The 16,799-nt window shown below is 41.0% G+C and overlaps 2 protein-coding genes across 8 annotated transcripts in view; both read left to right on the top strand.

Annotated features, from left to right (window-relative positions):
* LOC126297586 (rho GTPase-activating protein 190) overlaps nt 1-2,504 on the top strand; it is a 296,415-nt gene extending 293,911 nt beyond the window's left edge. For all 6 annotated transcript variants that reach the window (XM_049988556.1, XM_049988559.1, XM_049988558.1 and 3 more), the window contains one exon: nt 41-2,504. In XM_049988556.1, coding sequence (XP_049844513.1) covers nt 41-239 — 199 coding nt within the window. In that variant the 3' untranslated portion in view covers nt 240-2,504. The remainder of the gene's footprint in view (nt 1-40) is intronic.
* A 10,547-nt stretch (nt 2,505-13,051) lies between these two features.
* LOC126298642 (uncharacterized) overlaps nt 13,052-16,799 on the top strand; it is a 35,262-nt gene continuing 31,514 nt past the window's right edge. For both annotated transcript variants that reach the window (XR_007552636.1, XM_049990054.1), the window contains exon 1: nt 13,052-13,363. The gene's annotated coding sequence lies outside the window, so the exon portion shown is untranslated. The remainder of the gene's footprint in view (nt 13,364-16,799) is intronic.

Raw genomic sequence — 16,799 nt, 5'->3', positions numbered from 1 at the left:
AATTGAAAGCAATTTCAAATTTTGTTAAAAAATTTTCCAGGGTCTCTGAGAACTGCAAGTTAAACAGCATGGACTCAAAAAATCTTGCCATATGCTGGTGGCCAACTCTTTTGCCGATAGAATTCAGTGACATGGGAAGATTTGAGCAGATGAGGCCACACTTAGAAGATATTGTGCAGACTATGATTGACCAGTATCCATTTTTGTTTTGTGGAAAAGAAGCTTTTGTAATGGTCTGAGACAGGTTTTAATGCAGTGCATAATTTTGTGAGGGTGAATTAATGATTACAAAGGTGAAATAGCAGTGCTTTTTTTCCAGATAAACTCAGTGTTCTTTCCGTTTGCGTATGTCTTGTGAGCTGTTGTTGCACTACATTGTGGTACCATACAAATTAAAATAAACGAATACACACACACACACACACACACACACACACACACACACACACACACACACACACACACAAATCTAATTTGTTTCAGAAATGGTACAAACTGTACCACAACATTATTGTGATAACTGAAATGCAATGTGAATTCTTTCGAATTCTCTCCTCCTTTCAATAGAATGCAACTGTAATAAAGTGCAGTGCCAACTGAATAGAAGTAAAGTCCTTCATTAAATGTGAAGTAAAGTTTGTATTTTGTGCAGATGCAGACTGTTCACATGTACTATGTTCAATTGGGTACTTAGTTCAGACTTTTTGAGTGCTTTTGTGTTCCTGCCATAAGATTTAAAGACTTCTATAAATGACAGTAATTTTTTGATTAGAGACTGATTTGTCATATTTTTCTGCTGAGAGATTTGCTTGTCTCAAGATGCTGCTTGTATCATGAGAGATACTTGGTGCATTCAAAGTTTGTCTCACAAGCTTGTGAGAAAAATGTTATTTAAGAAATTAGTATTAGGATCAGACATATTCTGCCAGCTGCATGTTATGTCTTGCTAACTGATGTGACTGCACTTCAGTATATGTGCTCAACACATTATTTTTAATAAAACTAGAATGCAGGTTTGAAAGTCCCCTCTGCAGTTATAAATAGCAAACTACACAAACTGTTGTACAAATTTTGTTTGTGTACTTTCAGTCACTAAATGTATATTTTTATTAAACTTATGACTGTATATTATGTCGATTGTTGCTATGTGTCATGTTTCGAAGAAACGTCTGTGTAATTTTTGTTTTTCATATTTATTAACAGAAACTGATGAGTACAGAGAGATGTATGAGAGAAGCAATTATACCACAGTAATTTTTACATATGTTTTTTTATTCACTTCATTTGTAAATTATACACCATAAATAAAACTGTGGAATGCTTTGCTGTGCATGTTACTTTCAGATGTGTGTTAGTGCTTGAAACATATCCAGACAGGAGGCAAAATGCATATATTTGATTATTTATTTACTGTATATAGTTTATGGATGTATAATAGGTGTTAATAATAGATTACACTTATGTGTGTATTTATTTGTGATCTGAAATGAGAATGACTTTTTGACGTATCACAGTATTCCAACACTTACATAATGTGATAATAAATTGTTAATATTATAATCATATTTATAAGATTCAATGTAATATTTTGCAAATAAATGTAACATTGTATTCCTTGTAAAAGAAAACTCATCTCATAACAAATACCATAATGTCATCAGCGTGTACCTTGAAGTTATTTAAGTTGTGCCTTTTGTTCAAAAAAGAATGATAAAAACTGCTTTGATTAAACTTTCAGCAGGTTCTCATCCTCTTAGGTCTTTAGTGTTTAAAACAATTTTGGAGATTGTGGCATAGGAGGAAATAACACATGGCTACAAAATTTAATGTTCAGTATCCTGGGATTGACAATAACATCACTGCAGGCCACCTGTTCTTTTCCTTGCATTTTCTTCAAATTATGAATTCACTCCTTTTTTTAAAAAAAAAATCTGTAATGATACTCACACACTTGTTGACGTTAATATAATGGTTTGTCGAATTTTTAAGAGAAACTAGGCAGACAAAACTCCATTCAATTTTGAACCTGTATATTGATTAATCTGAGTACAGTTTCAAAATTTTTATCACTGTATCATCGTCTTTGCATTCATTCACAGCTCTACTAAGAAAATGTCTTGGTCTCAGGAGTGATTTTCTAATCATTATTATTTTAAATTGACTTTTTCCAAAGAGTTCAACTTGAGCTAGTTGGAATGAAATCAGTTCCTTAAAATATATTTTTAGAAATTGTAAAAATTACTGAGAACATTTTCTCCCACAGCAGCCAAATACTATCTACTCTGCAGGTAGTTTTATCATGTGCTTGTATGGAATATGTCTGTTTATCTGTGTGGACTATTGCTCTTACATTTAAAGGAAATACCTTTGTCATTAATCTTGTTTATGTGCAAATATTCATTGTGTGTTGATTTTTTGTGCAAAATATCCTCCCACTAACACAGCAGTTTCCAGTGACCTGTGTACTGTGTTTATGTTAATAAATTTTTGCATCTTTTATTCAATATTTCCACCATGTTACACATCAGTGTTTGTGTGTTATCTGTGACCAACACCAAGGAAACAATTCAAATTTGTGAAAGTTTGTTCACGGCGATGCTCTCATACAGGGTGTTTCCAAACATTTAATTCGATGTTGGTTAGTGAGCCTTGGGAACAAAAGAAGATGAAAAATCTTCTTATGAACGTATATTCTAGATTACATTGGTAGTGAAGTACAGGTGTTGCACAAAATATGTTACTGAGTATCCCTATCACAACATACTATGGTGATAGATTTGTTGTGTAGTCTTAGTTGTAATACCCTACGTACAGTACAAAACGTGTGTCTTGGTATGTAATATATTGATGGCACCTGTGATATACATCATGGATAATAGACAGTGAATTATTCAACTGGACCATCAGTCGGCCATATGGGGAACCTGATGGATTACTCATACCAAAACAAGGCAACATGTTGTTCATGTACATTTTGTAAATGGCCATGAAATAGCATTTTTCCATGCTGGCTTCAAGTGTCGATCAGGCTCAATACTACCTGTATGTGTGGATGCTGTTTGTCCCAGTTGTGTATGTACCCCTGCCATGGAGTAACATGTGCAACTATGTGAAAGTAAGCCATTGAGCCCATGTTAATCATACATTGTGCATTTTATATGCTGTGCAACCATACATTCTGCAAAGGATAAAGCGACTAAGCAAGGCTCATTTCCACTCATGGGCAGAATTCAACTTTTGATGCTTTAAACATGGCCGCCATTGTTCTGACATGTGTCATATGTTTTATTCCTCAACTAAGCTGAAAGAACATCACAAGATAGCTTCATAATCCTTAAAAAACTGCGCTCACATGTGGCAAGGTGCTGTTTACTGTTGTACATTTTTCACTATCATAAACACAAATTCAGACTCAATGAATGTATGGTGTGATAGCATCAATGATCAGTTAATCAGACCATGTGTGCTACACTCAAGTCAGAATGCTCCACCATATTTGATCAAAGTGGATACTGTGTTTCTGTACTGCTGGAAAATGTGCTTCTAGTAGTTTACCACATCATGTGATTTCTATATGATGGGACCCACTACACTTCATTTTGATTATATGCCAGTTTTTAGACAGTACCTCCACAGTGTAGTGGGTTGTGTGTTAAAATTCACTGCACTAGTCTGATCCATTTCCTGATCTTAACCCGCTAGACATTTGAGTGTGAAGACACATGAAAAGTATTGTGTATGACAACTTGGTTAAAATCATCAATGAACTTAAAGATCTTATCTGTCACTTTTGCAGCTGTTTGACAGTATCCAGATAGAATTGAGTAGTTTTGCTGGTGTGGTATATGTCCTGTAACACAGCTGCATGGGACACTGTAACAACACTTTGTGTCTTATGTTCATATAAACATTTTCGCTTGTGTTGATTCATGGAATCACCAACATCGTCTCCCCTTCCAATATTTTTATTTTCATTTATTTATTATTCTTTTTACAAATTAAATTATTACATTTAAATATGAATAAATTACTTCATTTAAACATTTGAGCAGGTGTTGAGAAAAGTTGTGTTTCACCAAAACAGACAGTTTTGACCCAGAACTTCTGCCAAAACCAATTATTGTAAAATACTGGAATTGTGTTTCCTAAAATAGATATACAAAAGGGGGGGGGGGGGGGTTAGAATTAAACATAACTAAAAAGCAAAAATATGTGAGTAACCTCAACACCTATAAACAGACAATTTCCTAGTTGAATTGTACAGGGTGATTAAATTAAAGTTAAACTTTCAAAATGCTGTTGAAATAACACCACAGGTCAGAATGACATTAGATTGCAACAGAATATTATTGGGGAGGGGGAAAAGGTATGCCAGAAGAAAAAAATAGTGTGAAAATTAATCAATAGATGGTGCTGTATGTGTCAGAACACGCAAATGAAAACACCTGTCGTGCCCATGACCCATTGAAGTTGGTATAAACATGCCAGATACACTTGTTTTCCTCCTTTCGCATCTGCGACGTTAACCATGAATGTCTCAATGCAGGATCACGCTCTGCTTGTAAAGCTATATTACTAGAATGATGACTGTGCACACATTGCTCTGCGGAAGTTCCAGAAAAAGTGTTTAAAGAAAAGGCGTTGGTCCAATGACTGAAGAGGGTCTGCAGAAAATGATACACAATTCGAAAAGACAGGTTCTTTTGGTGTGCAACCTGGTAGAGGGAGGAAAGGATTTGACATCAGTGGAAGCAGTGGCCACAGCAATGCAGGAGGAGATGAGTGGTGGTGTGCAAATGTTCAGTGCATGGAGAATTGCCCGAACATTGGACATACCGTGAGTAAGTTGCGTAAAATCCTACAAAACGTCCGTCTGTGCCATCCATTCAAAATTACCCATGTGCACGAATTGCTTCCTGCCAGCAAGAGATACCTTTGCTTTAGAATTTCTTACTCGCATGGAAGTGGACAATGATTGGCCGTAGAAGATTTTGTGGACAGGCGAAGCCCACTTCCATCTGACAGGATATGTCAATACACAGAATTGTCGAATATGGGAAATGGAAAATCCATACGCAAATCAACCAGTATCACTTCATCCTGAAAAGGTCACTCTGTGGTGCGGATTTATGGCATCATTTATCATAGGGCCATATTTTTTCGAAGAGACTCATGCTTCTGGTCCTTTTACCCGTACTATCACTGATAGGCGCTGTGAGTGTCTTTTACAGAACTACCTCATTCCAGCTCTTCAACAGTGTGGATGAGATCATTTTTATGCAAGATGGAGCACCTCCACACATTGCGAATCCAGTTAAGTAGCTGCTGACGCACCGTTTCGGAAATGCAAGAATTATCAGCTGCCATTTCCCTACAGACTGGCCATCCTGATCACCTGATCTTAATCTATGTGATTTCTGGCTGTGGGGCTACCTGAAAAATGTTGTGTTTAGTGTTCCAATAGCAAACTACCTTGAAGGCATGCATTCTCAACGTGACTCCAGAAACAATTTCATCAGTTGTGGAACATGCTGTTTCTCAATTTCAACGTGTTGCAGAAAATGGTGGACACCATATTGAACATGTTTTGCGCCAGTCACATGGAAATTAATAATCCGATTTGATTTTTATTGATGCTTTGTATGTGGTATTTGGCCTCAGAACAATTAAAAACCAATGTGAGTGATGTTTTTTATACAGTTTTTGGCCTTAGGACAATTAAAAACTGATTTTTCCCATCCGACGTGATATACCATTTCCATGGTGGATGGTCCTACGAAACTGATAGTATCACACCTGTACACTCGTGCACACTGAGTAGTACAGTTTGTTTAACAACAAACGTACACCGCGGGTTCATTTGTCATTTGTAGTCGACCACCATTAAATTATGATGCTTACAGAGCCATCTATTGCTACATTTTATAACTATTTATTTTTCTTCTGCCATACGCTTTCCCCCTTTCTCTGATAATATTCCATTAGAATTTGACATCATTCGGACCAGCGGTTTTAAAGTTATAATTTGATTATAATCACCCTGTATATTGACTATGCTGTTGGGCACCCTTCTAGCCTGTAACCTTACTGTAAGTCATTGGACCAGTGATTGAAAGTATGTACATCACTGCAGTTTGTAAGCAGTATAAACAGACTGGTGCATAAAATTTCAGATCTATATTACTGAACATATTTTATGCTGAAATGTAACAATACTCCATGAGACCAGACAAATTCTTGTTCGAAATTGGCTTGAATTTTAGAAGCAGTTAACCAAGAAGGCTGAAGGCTATTTATTGTAGTATCAGATACCTTGTCTCCAATATTTGAAAATCTCTTGATATAATTCTGCACGGCTTTAAGTACTGTAGGTTCTAACTAAATATTTAACCATATATGTTATGCAACAGAGTATTTCTTGTCAAGACAGACCCCAAGGTGTTTCTCTGGAAGGTGAGTTGTAAACACAGAAAATTATAATTATTAGACATTCACTAGAAAGAGTAATAAGACTGCTGCTTTTCACATCTTTTGTAATTGATTTAAGTTTTATAACCACCATGCCTTTACGAAATATGTTTATTTTGCAAAAATGTGCCTTTGATTTTGTACTTAACCCAAAACTTATTATGTTCTACTTACATAAATCCTGAAAATGAAGCTATTCTAATGTGATTATTTGAGTTCCCCTTTTTTTATCTTGTACATGATGATTTGTTACTCGCTTTTGTCAAACTGCTATTAAGTTACTAACATTCCATGGATCATTTTGCATGATAGATTGTAATGATGTGGAATGAGTCATTATACATCCACATCACAAATTAATTTGTATGTATGGTCGGACACCATCTGAACATTTCTTCTTCTCCTTCTTCTTTTAGAAAAAGAAAAAATATATATATATAGATGTGATACCAATCACCTTTTGCATGTAACGATAATAGGAATTCTTCTATAGAATAGGAGTTATCAACTTTCTCAGTTTCTTATCAAATTTTCCTTAGCGGTCTGTCAGACATTTTATATCACTGGGTAAATGATCAAAAAATTTTGTTGCAGCACCCTTTTTTGTGCTACAGACAACGTTAATTTGGAGTAATGAATGTCATTTTTCCTTCTGGTATTGTAATTATTTACATGATTGTTCCTCTTGAACTGTAGTGTATTATTTACAACAAACTTCGTGAGGGAATAAATATACTGTGAAGCAGTAGTCAGAATGCCCAACTCTATAAACAGATGTCTACAAGATGATAGTGGGTGTGCACCACATATTATTCTCACAGCACAATTTTGCACAATGAAGACTTTCTTTCTTAAAGGTGAGTTACCCCAGAAAATTATTCCATATGATATTACTGAATGAAAATATGCAAAATATGTCAACTTACTGGTTTGTCCCTCCCCAAGATTTGCACTTAGAATAAGTGCAAATGAGGCTGAACTGTGTTATCTGCTTGTATTTCAGACATCTGCTGGTGGCTTAAATTTATCAAAGTCTGCCTGTATTATATAAAGTAATTCTTATCTGATCAATTTTTATAGAGGGCTTTTGCTATTTTTGTTTCCTCCTCGTGTGTTGGATTGTAGTCCATGTTCATAAGATGTTCAGCAAATTTTTTGGGTCAGCCCTCCAATACTCTATATACCGCATGTTAAAACTACTTTTTGTCAGCTCATCTTAATTGTCTTCTTGAAGTTTTGTCATGTAAGCTGGTAAATACTAAATGTGTTTTATAGCCATTGTGGGGAAAGAACTGTGCATCTCATGGCAGGTTACTTGCATAATTTTGAGAACCCATCTGCAGAGGAAATTCGAAGTGGATATTACTTCTTCCTTACATACAGGATACAATCAGATAAAAATGTAATGTGACAAATAGGTATGAGATAAAACATGCTGCGACCAGATACGTGCCATGATAATTCTACAGTTGATCTGTTGACCATAAATGTACATCTGTATGAGGCACTTAATACTCCAGTCCGGAGTCATTGCCATTTTGGTGTAAACACATATCATTCGACAAAGTTAGAGGTATGAAGAAATTTATACCTTTCATTCCACTGTAACATACATATTGCAAGCTTTGTAGCCATGTGTCATTTATACAGTAAAAATAAATTCTCTCTCTCTCCACATAGGTCCAGCACTCTTGTAAAATTATGTCATTAAGCCAGGTTCAAGTTGAGTAAGTTCTTGATTCGTTGAGGGCAGTTAGTCATAACTAATTAATGAAATTGGAACAGGTATGTGATTGATAGACACAAGCATAGGACTTGCTAAGACCCTACACCTACATACATACTCTACAAGGCACCATATGATTTGATAGTTTATGAGTTATGAACCTCATTTATGTTACACTTCTCTCAGTTAACACGATAACTTTGTAAATGGCGTTTATCGTTCAGCTCTTGTGACACATTATTTCTGTTCTCTCTCAAGTAATTGTAACTTTCTACATATAAATCTTATTTTAACGTCGCATATTGCCATGCGAAAACAGTATTAGGGCATCTAGTTCTATACACAATGTGTTTTTAAATCATTTTTTAAATTATCTGCTTCTGAGTAGTGAATTGTTCTCTGATGTAGTTGTATCTCAAACTGACGAGATCAATAAAAATACATTAATAGAAATGGAAAATGTTGAACCATGAACACTGTGATCAAAAATTACCAAACTGATAATACAGTATCTCCGTGCCTGCAGGATATGTTGTGTAAAATTTCACCCTTATATGACTTAACTTTCAGTACTGAAAAAAGTCATACTGCCAGACAAAGAATGATGTGAGTACATGATAACGGTTACTGGTTGTATCTAACATTAATGCAACTTCTTATGTGAAGATTGCAACAAAATATGCCGACAGGATGTGTGTGGCCAGCTTGTTGCAATCTTTTGGACTTTGAAAAAGTTTGAATCATTGGTGTGAGGGACATGGGACCTTCGTACTGACAGATTATACAGTTTGGTTGACTGTAGTAAATTGGCTACAGAAAGAATGATGAGTGTCACAGTAAGAGTAGGCACTGGTCCCTCTAGAACAGGGCTTTACAGACATTGTGTTCTGAAAGCAGACAGCAAATGCAGGGTCTGCAAACAGCAAGTACTGTACCCTCAATCTCCCATCACCAAAACCATGTGGAGACTTGAGAGGGGACACTGGATGTGCCTCCGGCTAATTAATTTTGCAGCAAAAATAAAATAAGACATCTAAGTCACTGTAAATGACATTCCACTGCCATAACCTGCTCACATAAACTAAAAAGTCAGTACTAATCAATATTACAATATTATGAAAAGGATAGATTGCTACTCATTATATAGCGGAGATGCTGAGTCGCAGATAGGCACAACAGAAAGACTACTAAACACACACAATTTTGGCCAGAAGTCCTTCTTCTGAAATAGACTACATATATAGACACACACACAGACATTCACGCAAACACAGCTCACATACACATCACCGCTGTCTCTGGCTGCCAAGGCTAGACTGCAAGCAACTGGGTGGTGGGAGTAAGGAGGAGGCTGAGAGAGGGAGGAATAGCAGGGTATTGGTGGGTTATGGTAAAGTGCTGCTTGTGTGGACCATACAGGATCAAGGTGGAGAGAGGGTAGGGCAGCTAGGTGCAATTGGGAGGTGGGGGAGGATGGGAAAAGAGAGAAGTAAAAAGTCTGTGGGTGCACTTGTGGTATAGAAGGCTGTGTAGTGCTGGAGTGGCAACAGGTAATGAGATAGGTGGGTGAAGGACAATGACTAATGAAGGTTGAGGCCAGGAGGGTTATGGAAACGTAGAATATATCACAGGGAGAGTTCCCATCTGTACAATTAAGAAAAGCTAGTGCTGGTAGAAAGGATGCAGAAGGAACATGCTGTGAAACAGTCATTAAAACGAAGAACATTGTGTTGGGTAGCCTGCTCAACAACTGGGTCGTCCAGCTGTATCTGGACCACAGTTTGTCAGTGGCATTCATGTGGACAGATAGCTTATTGGCTGTTATGTATATGTAAAATGAAACACATTGGCTGCAGCTTAGCCAGTCAATCATATGACTGATTTCATGGGTAACCCTGCCTTCGATAGGTAGGTCATGCTCGTGCTCACACTGAAGTGGTGGTGATGGGAGGAGGTATGGGACAGGCATTGCATCTAGGTCTGTTACAGGTATATGATCAGTGAGGCAAGGGGTTGGGAGCGGGCATTGTGTGGAGATGGACGAAGATATTGTGTAGCTTTGCTGGATGGCGGGATACCAAATTGGGGAGGGGGGGAGGGAGGAGGATAGTGGGTAGGACATTCCAAATTTCAGAGAGGTAGTCGAAACCCTGGTGGAGAATGTGATTCAGTTGTTCCAGTCCAAGGTGTTACTGAATCACAAGGGGAATGCTCCTCTGTGACCAGATAGTAGGACCAGGGAGGTGGTGGGTGAGTGGAGAGAGATAGCACAGGGGATCTATTTCTATATAAAGTTGGGAAGCTAATTACAGCCTGTGGAGACATTAGTGAGACCCTTGGTATATTTTGAGAGGGATTGCTCGTCACTAGAGATGCAACAGCCACCAGTGGCTAGGCTGTATGGAAGTGAATTCTTGGTAATAAATGGGTGGCAGCCATCAAAGTGGAGGTATTACCGGTAGTTGTAGGTATGATATGGACAAATGTACTGATGTAGCCAATGTCGAGGAAGGTGGCTTGTTGGATTGAGGAGGACCAGGTAAAGCGAAGGTGTAGAGGTTCTGGAGGAATGTGGATAGGGTGTCCTCACTCTCAATCGAGAGCGTGAGGATGTCATCAATGAAACTGAACCAAATGAGGTGTTTGGGATTGTGGGGTGGTTATTGAATATTCCTCTAGATAGCCCATGGATAGGTTGGCATAGAATGGTGCCATGGGGTTGCCCCTTGCTGTACCCCAGATTTGTTTGTAGGCGATGCCTTCAAAGGAGAAGTAATTGTGGGCGAGCATGTAATTTTCCATTGTGACCACGAAGGAGGTTGTACCAAGAAGGAGGTTGTTCATTTCGAATCCATCAAGCACTAGGATACGTAGTGTTCAATAGTGGCTAGGTCGTGGACATTAGGGAAGTTTATGTAAAGGGAGGTGAGGTGGCATCAGTAGTGATGAGCAAGGGACCATATGGTAAAGGAACAGGAACTGTGGAGAGTTGGTGGAGGATATGGTTGGTATCTTTTATATAGTAGGGTAAGTTGCAGCTAATAGGCTGACGGTGTTGGTCTACGAGAACAGAGATTCTCTCATAGAGCACACAGTAACCAGTCACAATGGGGCACTCTGCATGGTTTCATTCATAAACAGGGAGAGAGGGAGGGGGCGAGAGAGAGCCTGGGGAGAGGTTCTAGGGTGCGCCTAAGACTTTAGGAGAGATTGGAGATCCTGCTATATTTCTGGAATGGAGACACTGTTGCAGGGTTTGTAGGTGGGCGATTCTGACAGCTGGAAGACTCCTTCTGCCACATAATCCTTGCAGTTCAAAACAACCATGGTGGAGACTTTGTCAGCAGGTAAAATAACAAGGTTGGGATCAATTTTAAGTGGTCGATTGCAGTCCTTTCTGCAGATGTAAAATTAGGTTGCATGTTGAGGGATTTGAGTAATGTTGGTGAGGCAAGATTTGAGGTTAACAAATTCTTGAACGTTAATAGGGGGTGATGTGGGGGCAGTGGGGATGGATCACGGTTGGAAGGAAAAGCGAACTGAGTCGGGCAGGGTTCAGTCTTAGGTTAAGACTGATTGGCGAAAAAATGTTTCCACTATAGGGACAGGAAGAAGGAAATAAGGCCTTTAACAAGTCCAGTCTGATGAATTTGGGAGTGGGGAAAAGGTAAGGCTTTCAGAAAGGACTGATACTTCTGTTGGGCTAAGGCTTTTGGAGTGTACAGGATGGCAGTCAGTCAAGGAATATTTTAGGGAATTGGTTTAAGAAATTTACTTCAAATGCCCAGGGGAATCTTGACAACTTTTTTCCCAGAGTAATTCACACTGTGTCTACGAGACACAACTCGCTTGTCTTTCAAAACCGAGGCACTTCTGTCCAGTTAAAGCTGCTGACAGGAGACTCCCTGAGCCCCCTGCTGAAACTGCTAGCGAATTCATGCCATTGATTTTAGCCAATAGCTTGCGCGGGATACCGATTACGTGTGTGGACGCCGGAGTGTCCTGCAGTGAGGAACACATATGCTTCTCTCTCTTGTAATCCAGACCTCGAGCAGAACAGACGTCTTTTTGGAAGGCAGGGCATGTGCCTCTGCTTTTCACGACCGGCCACCAACGTAAGTTAACATGAACCGCTTCCCCTTCCGTTCCCCATTTTAATTAGTTGTTCGACCTCGTAGACTGGCCTAAACCCGCCAACTTCCGACCCTAGGCCCGCCTTTTGTACTCCGTATATTGAAATATATCCTCTTTATTGTACTTAATTCCCTGTTTTGTCATTTAACGGCAGCCCTGGATGCCCACTATCAAATCCTGACCGCTCGACCTCTTGCACACTGCCGCCACGAGGCATATTTAACAACCTTCTTCTCCCTTCCGTGCCATTTTATACATTAATATTGATGTCAGAAGTTTCTCTCTCTCCATCCCCAAATCACGTACCTTTTTACATTTGGTGTCAGGAGTGGGATGTAACAATTATATGCCCCCTTCCTGGCATGAACTCTTTTACAATTGGTGACCAGAAGTGGGATGTTAGCGTCCGCATAACTTTACATTGGCTGCAGAAGTCCCTCGTAAACTCAGCGTAACTGTACAATTGGTGTCAGAAGTGGGGTTCACTCCCACCGTTCGGTTCACAAGGTGGCCATTTATTCTGGTTCATGTTTGATATTGTGTGGTCGGTCAATATTCGGCGCTGTTACTCCTCTACGAGCCGAGCCCGGGTGCCGCAGCGTGTAGGCTCAACGTCACGCCAGACGCTGCGTCCGCACATACCAGCGCCTGGGGCAAAGTCTGCCTGCGTCTCGCCGAGCGCAGCACCAACACGTGCACGCCGGACATCGAGCCGCTGCCGTGGCTGCAGCTGTTCACGGCCGGCGCGGGTCCCCTGCCGCTGCCGCCCACCCACCTCCGTCGCCCCTGATATTGCCAGTCCGCCGAGATGTGCGGTCTGGTCGCGTTTCACGCTTGCAGCCAGCCCAGACGTCAGCGTCGCGGGCTCCGCTGTTGTCGCCCACCTGCCACCGCGCTGCCCACAGGCGCCGCCCAACGTTCGCCGCTGGTCAGCTTCCCGCTGCCGTCTCCGTTTGGGTCCTGGCATCAACGCCCGGGCGCGTACTTCCGCCGCCGTGCAGGCAGCCGCCCTGCCGCCACCGTCTCTTCTGTACTGTGAGTGTTGATATATACACTGAAGCATTTGCAGCGATTTATTCAGAGAAGAAATTTTAGATCTCCTTTATAGCATAAATTTTGCATCCATAATACAGTTACTGCCTGTGTATTTTAAAAACACAACTCTGTTGTGAAGAAGTATGTCATGCTTAGTTGTTGTGATGAGAACGTTTTTATAATACTCTTTTTGTATAGCTTTTAGTTAATCTCCAGGGTTGTGCAGCTTGCACAATGTATGCTACCTCCCGCTCCCTGCCGCCGTTGGATAAGCAGCTGCCAGCAGCAAGTCGTATACTCCTAGCTCACTTATTTGTTACATAGTGTAACTCTTAATTTCTTTGCGTGTTTTTGGGTACTTGCATTGTTCAATTCATAAATTTCGGGTGTATTATAGTATTTGAGAGTTGCAGCATCGCGTTTTAGTACCTGAGTAGTGTAAATTCGCGTAGTCGTTTGTCTTCTGTTTTTGTTTTGAACGGCCAGTGTCGGTTGGTCACAGCCAGTGTGCTCCCTGCCGCCGTTGGATAAGCAGCTGCCAGCAGCAAGTCGTAAACTCCTAGCTCACTTATTTGTTACATAGTTTAGTACAGGAAGTGTAATTTCGAGTTTTAGTTACTATAATCGTAAATTCAGGCAGGTTGTAGCGCAGCCGTTAGGCATTTGTACAGGTTAGTTCACACATTCTTTGCATGTTTCCCTTGCCTTATCTAGGCACGGACTCGTGTTTCAGTAACTGTTGTTCAACATCGATTAGAATGGACAGGGACTGTGATTGCTGTGCTCGGATAAGGGCTGAGTTGGCATCCCTTCGCTCACAGCTGCAGGCGGGGCTGACTTCGGTCACGCAGCTTGAGGCTGTTGCCAATGGGCACCACTGTGGGGAGCCGGACTTGGGTATCACGGGGATGTCAACCTCGTCCCGTCTGTCCCCAGATCGGTCTGCCGCTGTGGTTGCCCCGGTTGCTGCCCGCAGTGGGGCTGAGCCCTCATCTGTGGTTGATGGAGAGGTCGTTCCAAGGCGTGGCAGGCAGCGAAAGACGTTCACGGAGGCTGATCGGAAAGCCTCCCCGATGCGTCTGACAAACAAGTTCCCGGTACTGTCTCTGGCTGAGCCAGATGCAGCTGCCTGCCCTGTTTCAGAGGATGATTCTCAGCCTTCAAGGTCTGGGCAATCGCAGTGGGTGGGCTTATTGGTAGTTGGGAGCTCCAATGTTAAGCGCGTAATGGGGCCCCTTAGGGATATGGCGGCTAAGGAGGGGAAGAAATACAGTGCACACTCTGTGTGCATTCGAGGTGGAGTCATTCCTGATATGGAAAGGGTCCTTCCGAATGCCATGAAGAGCACACGGTGCAGCTAGCTGTAGGTGGTGGCACATGTCGGCACTAATGACGTGTGTCGCTTTGGATCTGAGGAAATTCTCTCTGGATTCGAGCGGCTACCAGATTTGGTGAAAGCTGCCGGTCTTGCTTACGAGATGAAGGCAGAGCTCACCATTTGCAGCATCGTTGACAGAACCGACTGCGGACCTTTGGTGCAGAGCTGGGTGGAGGCTCTGAATCAGAAGCTCAGGCGATTTTGCGACTGTGTTGGCTGCAGATTCCTTGACTTGCGCCATAGGGTGGTGGGGTTTCGGGTTCCGCTGAATAGGTCAGGAGTTCACTACACTCAGCTGGCTGCTACACGGGTAGTGGAGGCTGTGTGGCGTGGACTGGGCGGCTTTTTGGGTTAGAAGGCCTCGGGAAAGTACGGGCTGGGCTGCAATCTCAAAGGGTGCATGGCAAATACAGGACGTGCTTGGATCAAGGAACAGTCGGAATTGCAGTTGTAAATTATTGTAGTTGTGCTGCGAAAGTCCCTGAGCTTCAAGCGCTAATAGAAAGATCAGAAGCTGAAATTGTTATAGGTAGAGAAAGCTGGCTAAAGCCTGAAATAAGTTCTGCAGAAATTTTTACGAAGTCTGACGGTGTTCAGGGAAGATAGATTACGCAGAATTGGTGGTAGAGTGTTTGTGTCTGTCAGTAGTGGTTTATCTTGTTGTGAAATCGAAGTAGATACTCTGTGCGAATTGGTATGGGTGGAGGTTATACTTAACAGCCGAACTAAGTTAATAATTGGCTCCTTCTACCGACCCCCAGACTCCGATGATATAGTTGCTGAACAGTTCAGAGAAAATTTGAGTATCGTGACAAACAAATACCCCACTCATACGGTTATAGTTGGTGGGGACTTCAACCTTCCCTCAATATGTTGGCAAAAATACTTGTTCAAAACCGGTGGTAGGCAGAAAACATCTTCCAAGATTCTTCTAAATGCTTTCTCCGAAAATTATTCCTAGCAGTTAGTCCACGAACCCACGCGAATTGTAAATGGTTGCGAAAACACACTTGACCTCTTAGCCACAAACAATCCAGAACTAATAGAGAGCATCATGACTGATACAGGGATTAGTGATCACAAGGTCGTTGTAGCTAGGCTCAATACCGTTTCTTCCAAATCCACCAGAAACAAACGCAAAATAATTTTATTTAAAAAAGTCGATAAAGTGTCACTAGAAGCCTCCCTAAGAGACAATCTCCATTCCTTCCGAACTGACTATGCAAATGTAGACGAGATGTGGCTCAAATTCAAAGATATAGTAGCAACAGCAATTGAGAGATTCATACCTCATAAATTGGTAAGAGATGGAACTGATCCCCCATGGTACACAAAACAGGTCCGAACGCTGTTGTAGAGGCAACGGAAAAAGCATGCGAAGTTCAGAAGAACGCGAAATCCCGAAGATTGGCTAAAATTTATAGACGCGCGAAATTTGGCACGGACTTCAACGCGAGATGCCTTTAATAGGTTCCACAATGAAACATTGTCTGGAAATTTGGTAGAAAATCGGAAGAAATTCTGGTCGTATGTAAAGTAAACAAGCGGCAAGACGCAGTCAGTACCTTCGCTGCGCAGTGCCGACGCTACTGGTACCGATGACTGTGCCGCTACAGTGGAGTTATTGAACGTAGTTTTCCGAAATTACTTCACCAGGGAAGACAAATGGAATATTCCAGAATTTGAAACACGAACAGCTGCTAGCATGACTTTCTTAGAAGTAGATACGTTAGGGGTTGCGAAGCAACTCAGATCGCTTGATACGGGCAAGTCTTCAGGTCCAGATTGTATACCGATTAGGTTCCTTTCAGATGACGCTGATACAATAGCTTCCTACTTAGCAATCATATACAACCGCTCGCTCACCGATAGATCTGTACCTACAGATTGGAAAATTGCGCAGGTCGCACTAGTGTTTAAGAAGGGTAGTAGGAGTAATCCATCGAACTACAGACCTATATCATTGACGTCGGTTTGCAGTAGGGTTTTTTAGGATATACTGTATTCAAACATTATGAATCACCTCGAAGGGAACGATCTATTGATATGTAATCAGCA

The sequence above is a fragment of the Schistocerca gregaria genome, chromosome X, assembly GCF_023897955.1.
Source record: "Schistocerca gregaria isolate iqSchGreg1 chromosome X, iqSchGreg1.2, whole genome shotgun sequence".
Lineage (NCBI taxonomy): Eukaryota > Metazoa > Arthropoda > Insecta > Orthoptera > Acrididae > Schistocerca > Schistocerca gregaria.
This window is presented reverse-complemented; position numbering and strand designations above follow the sequence as displayed.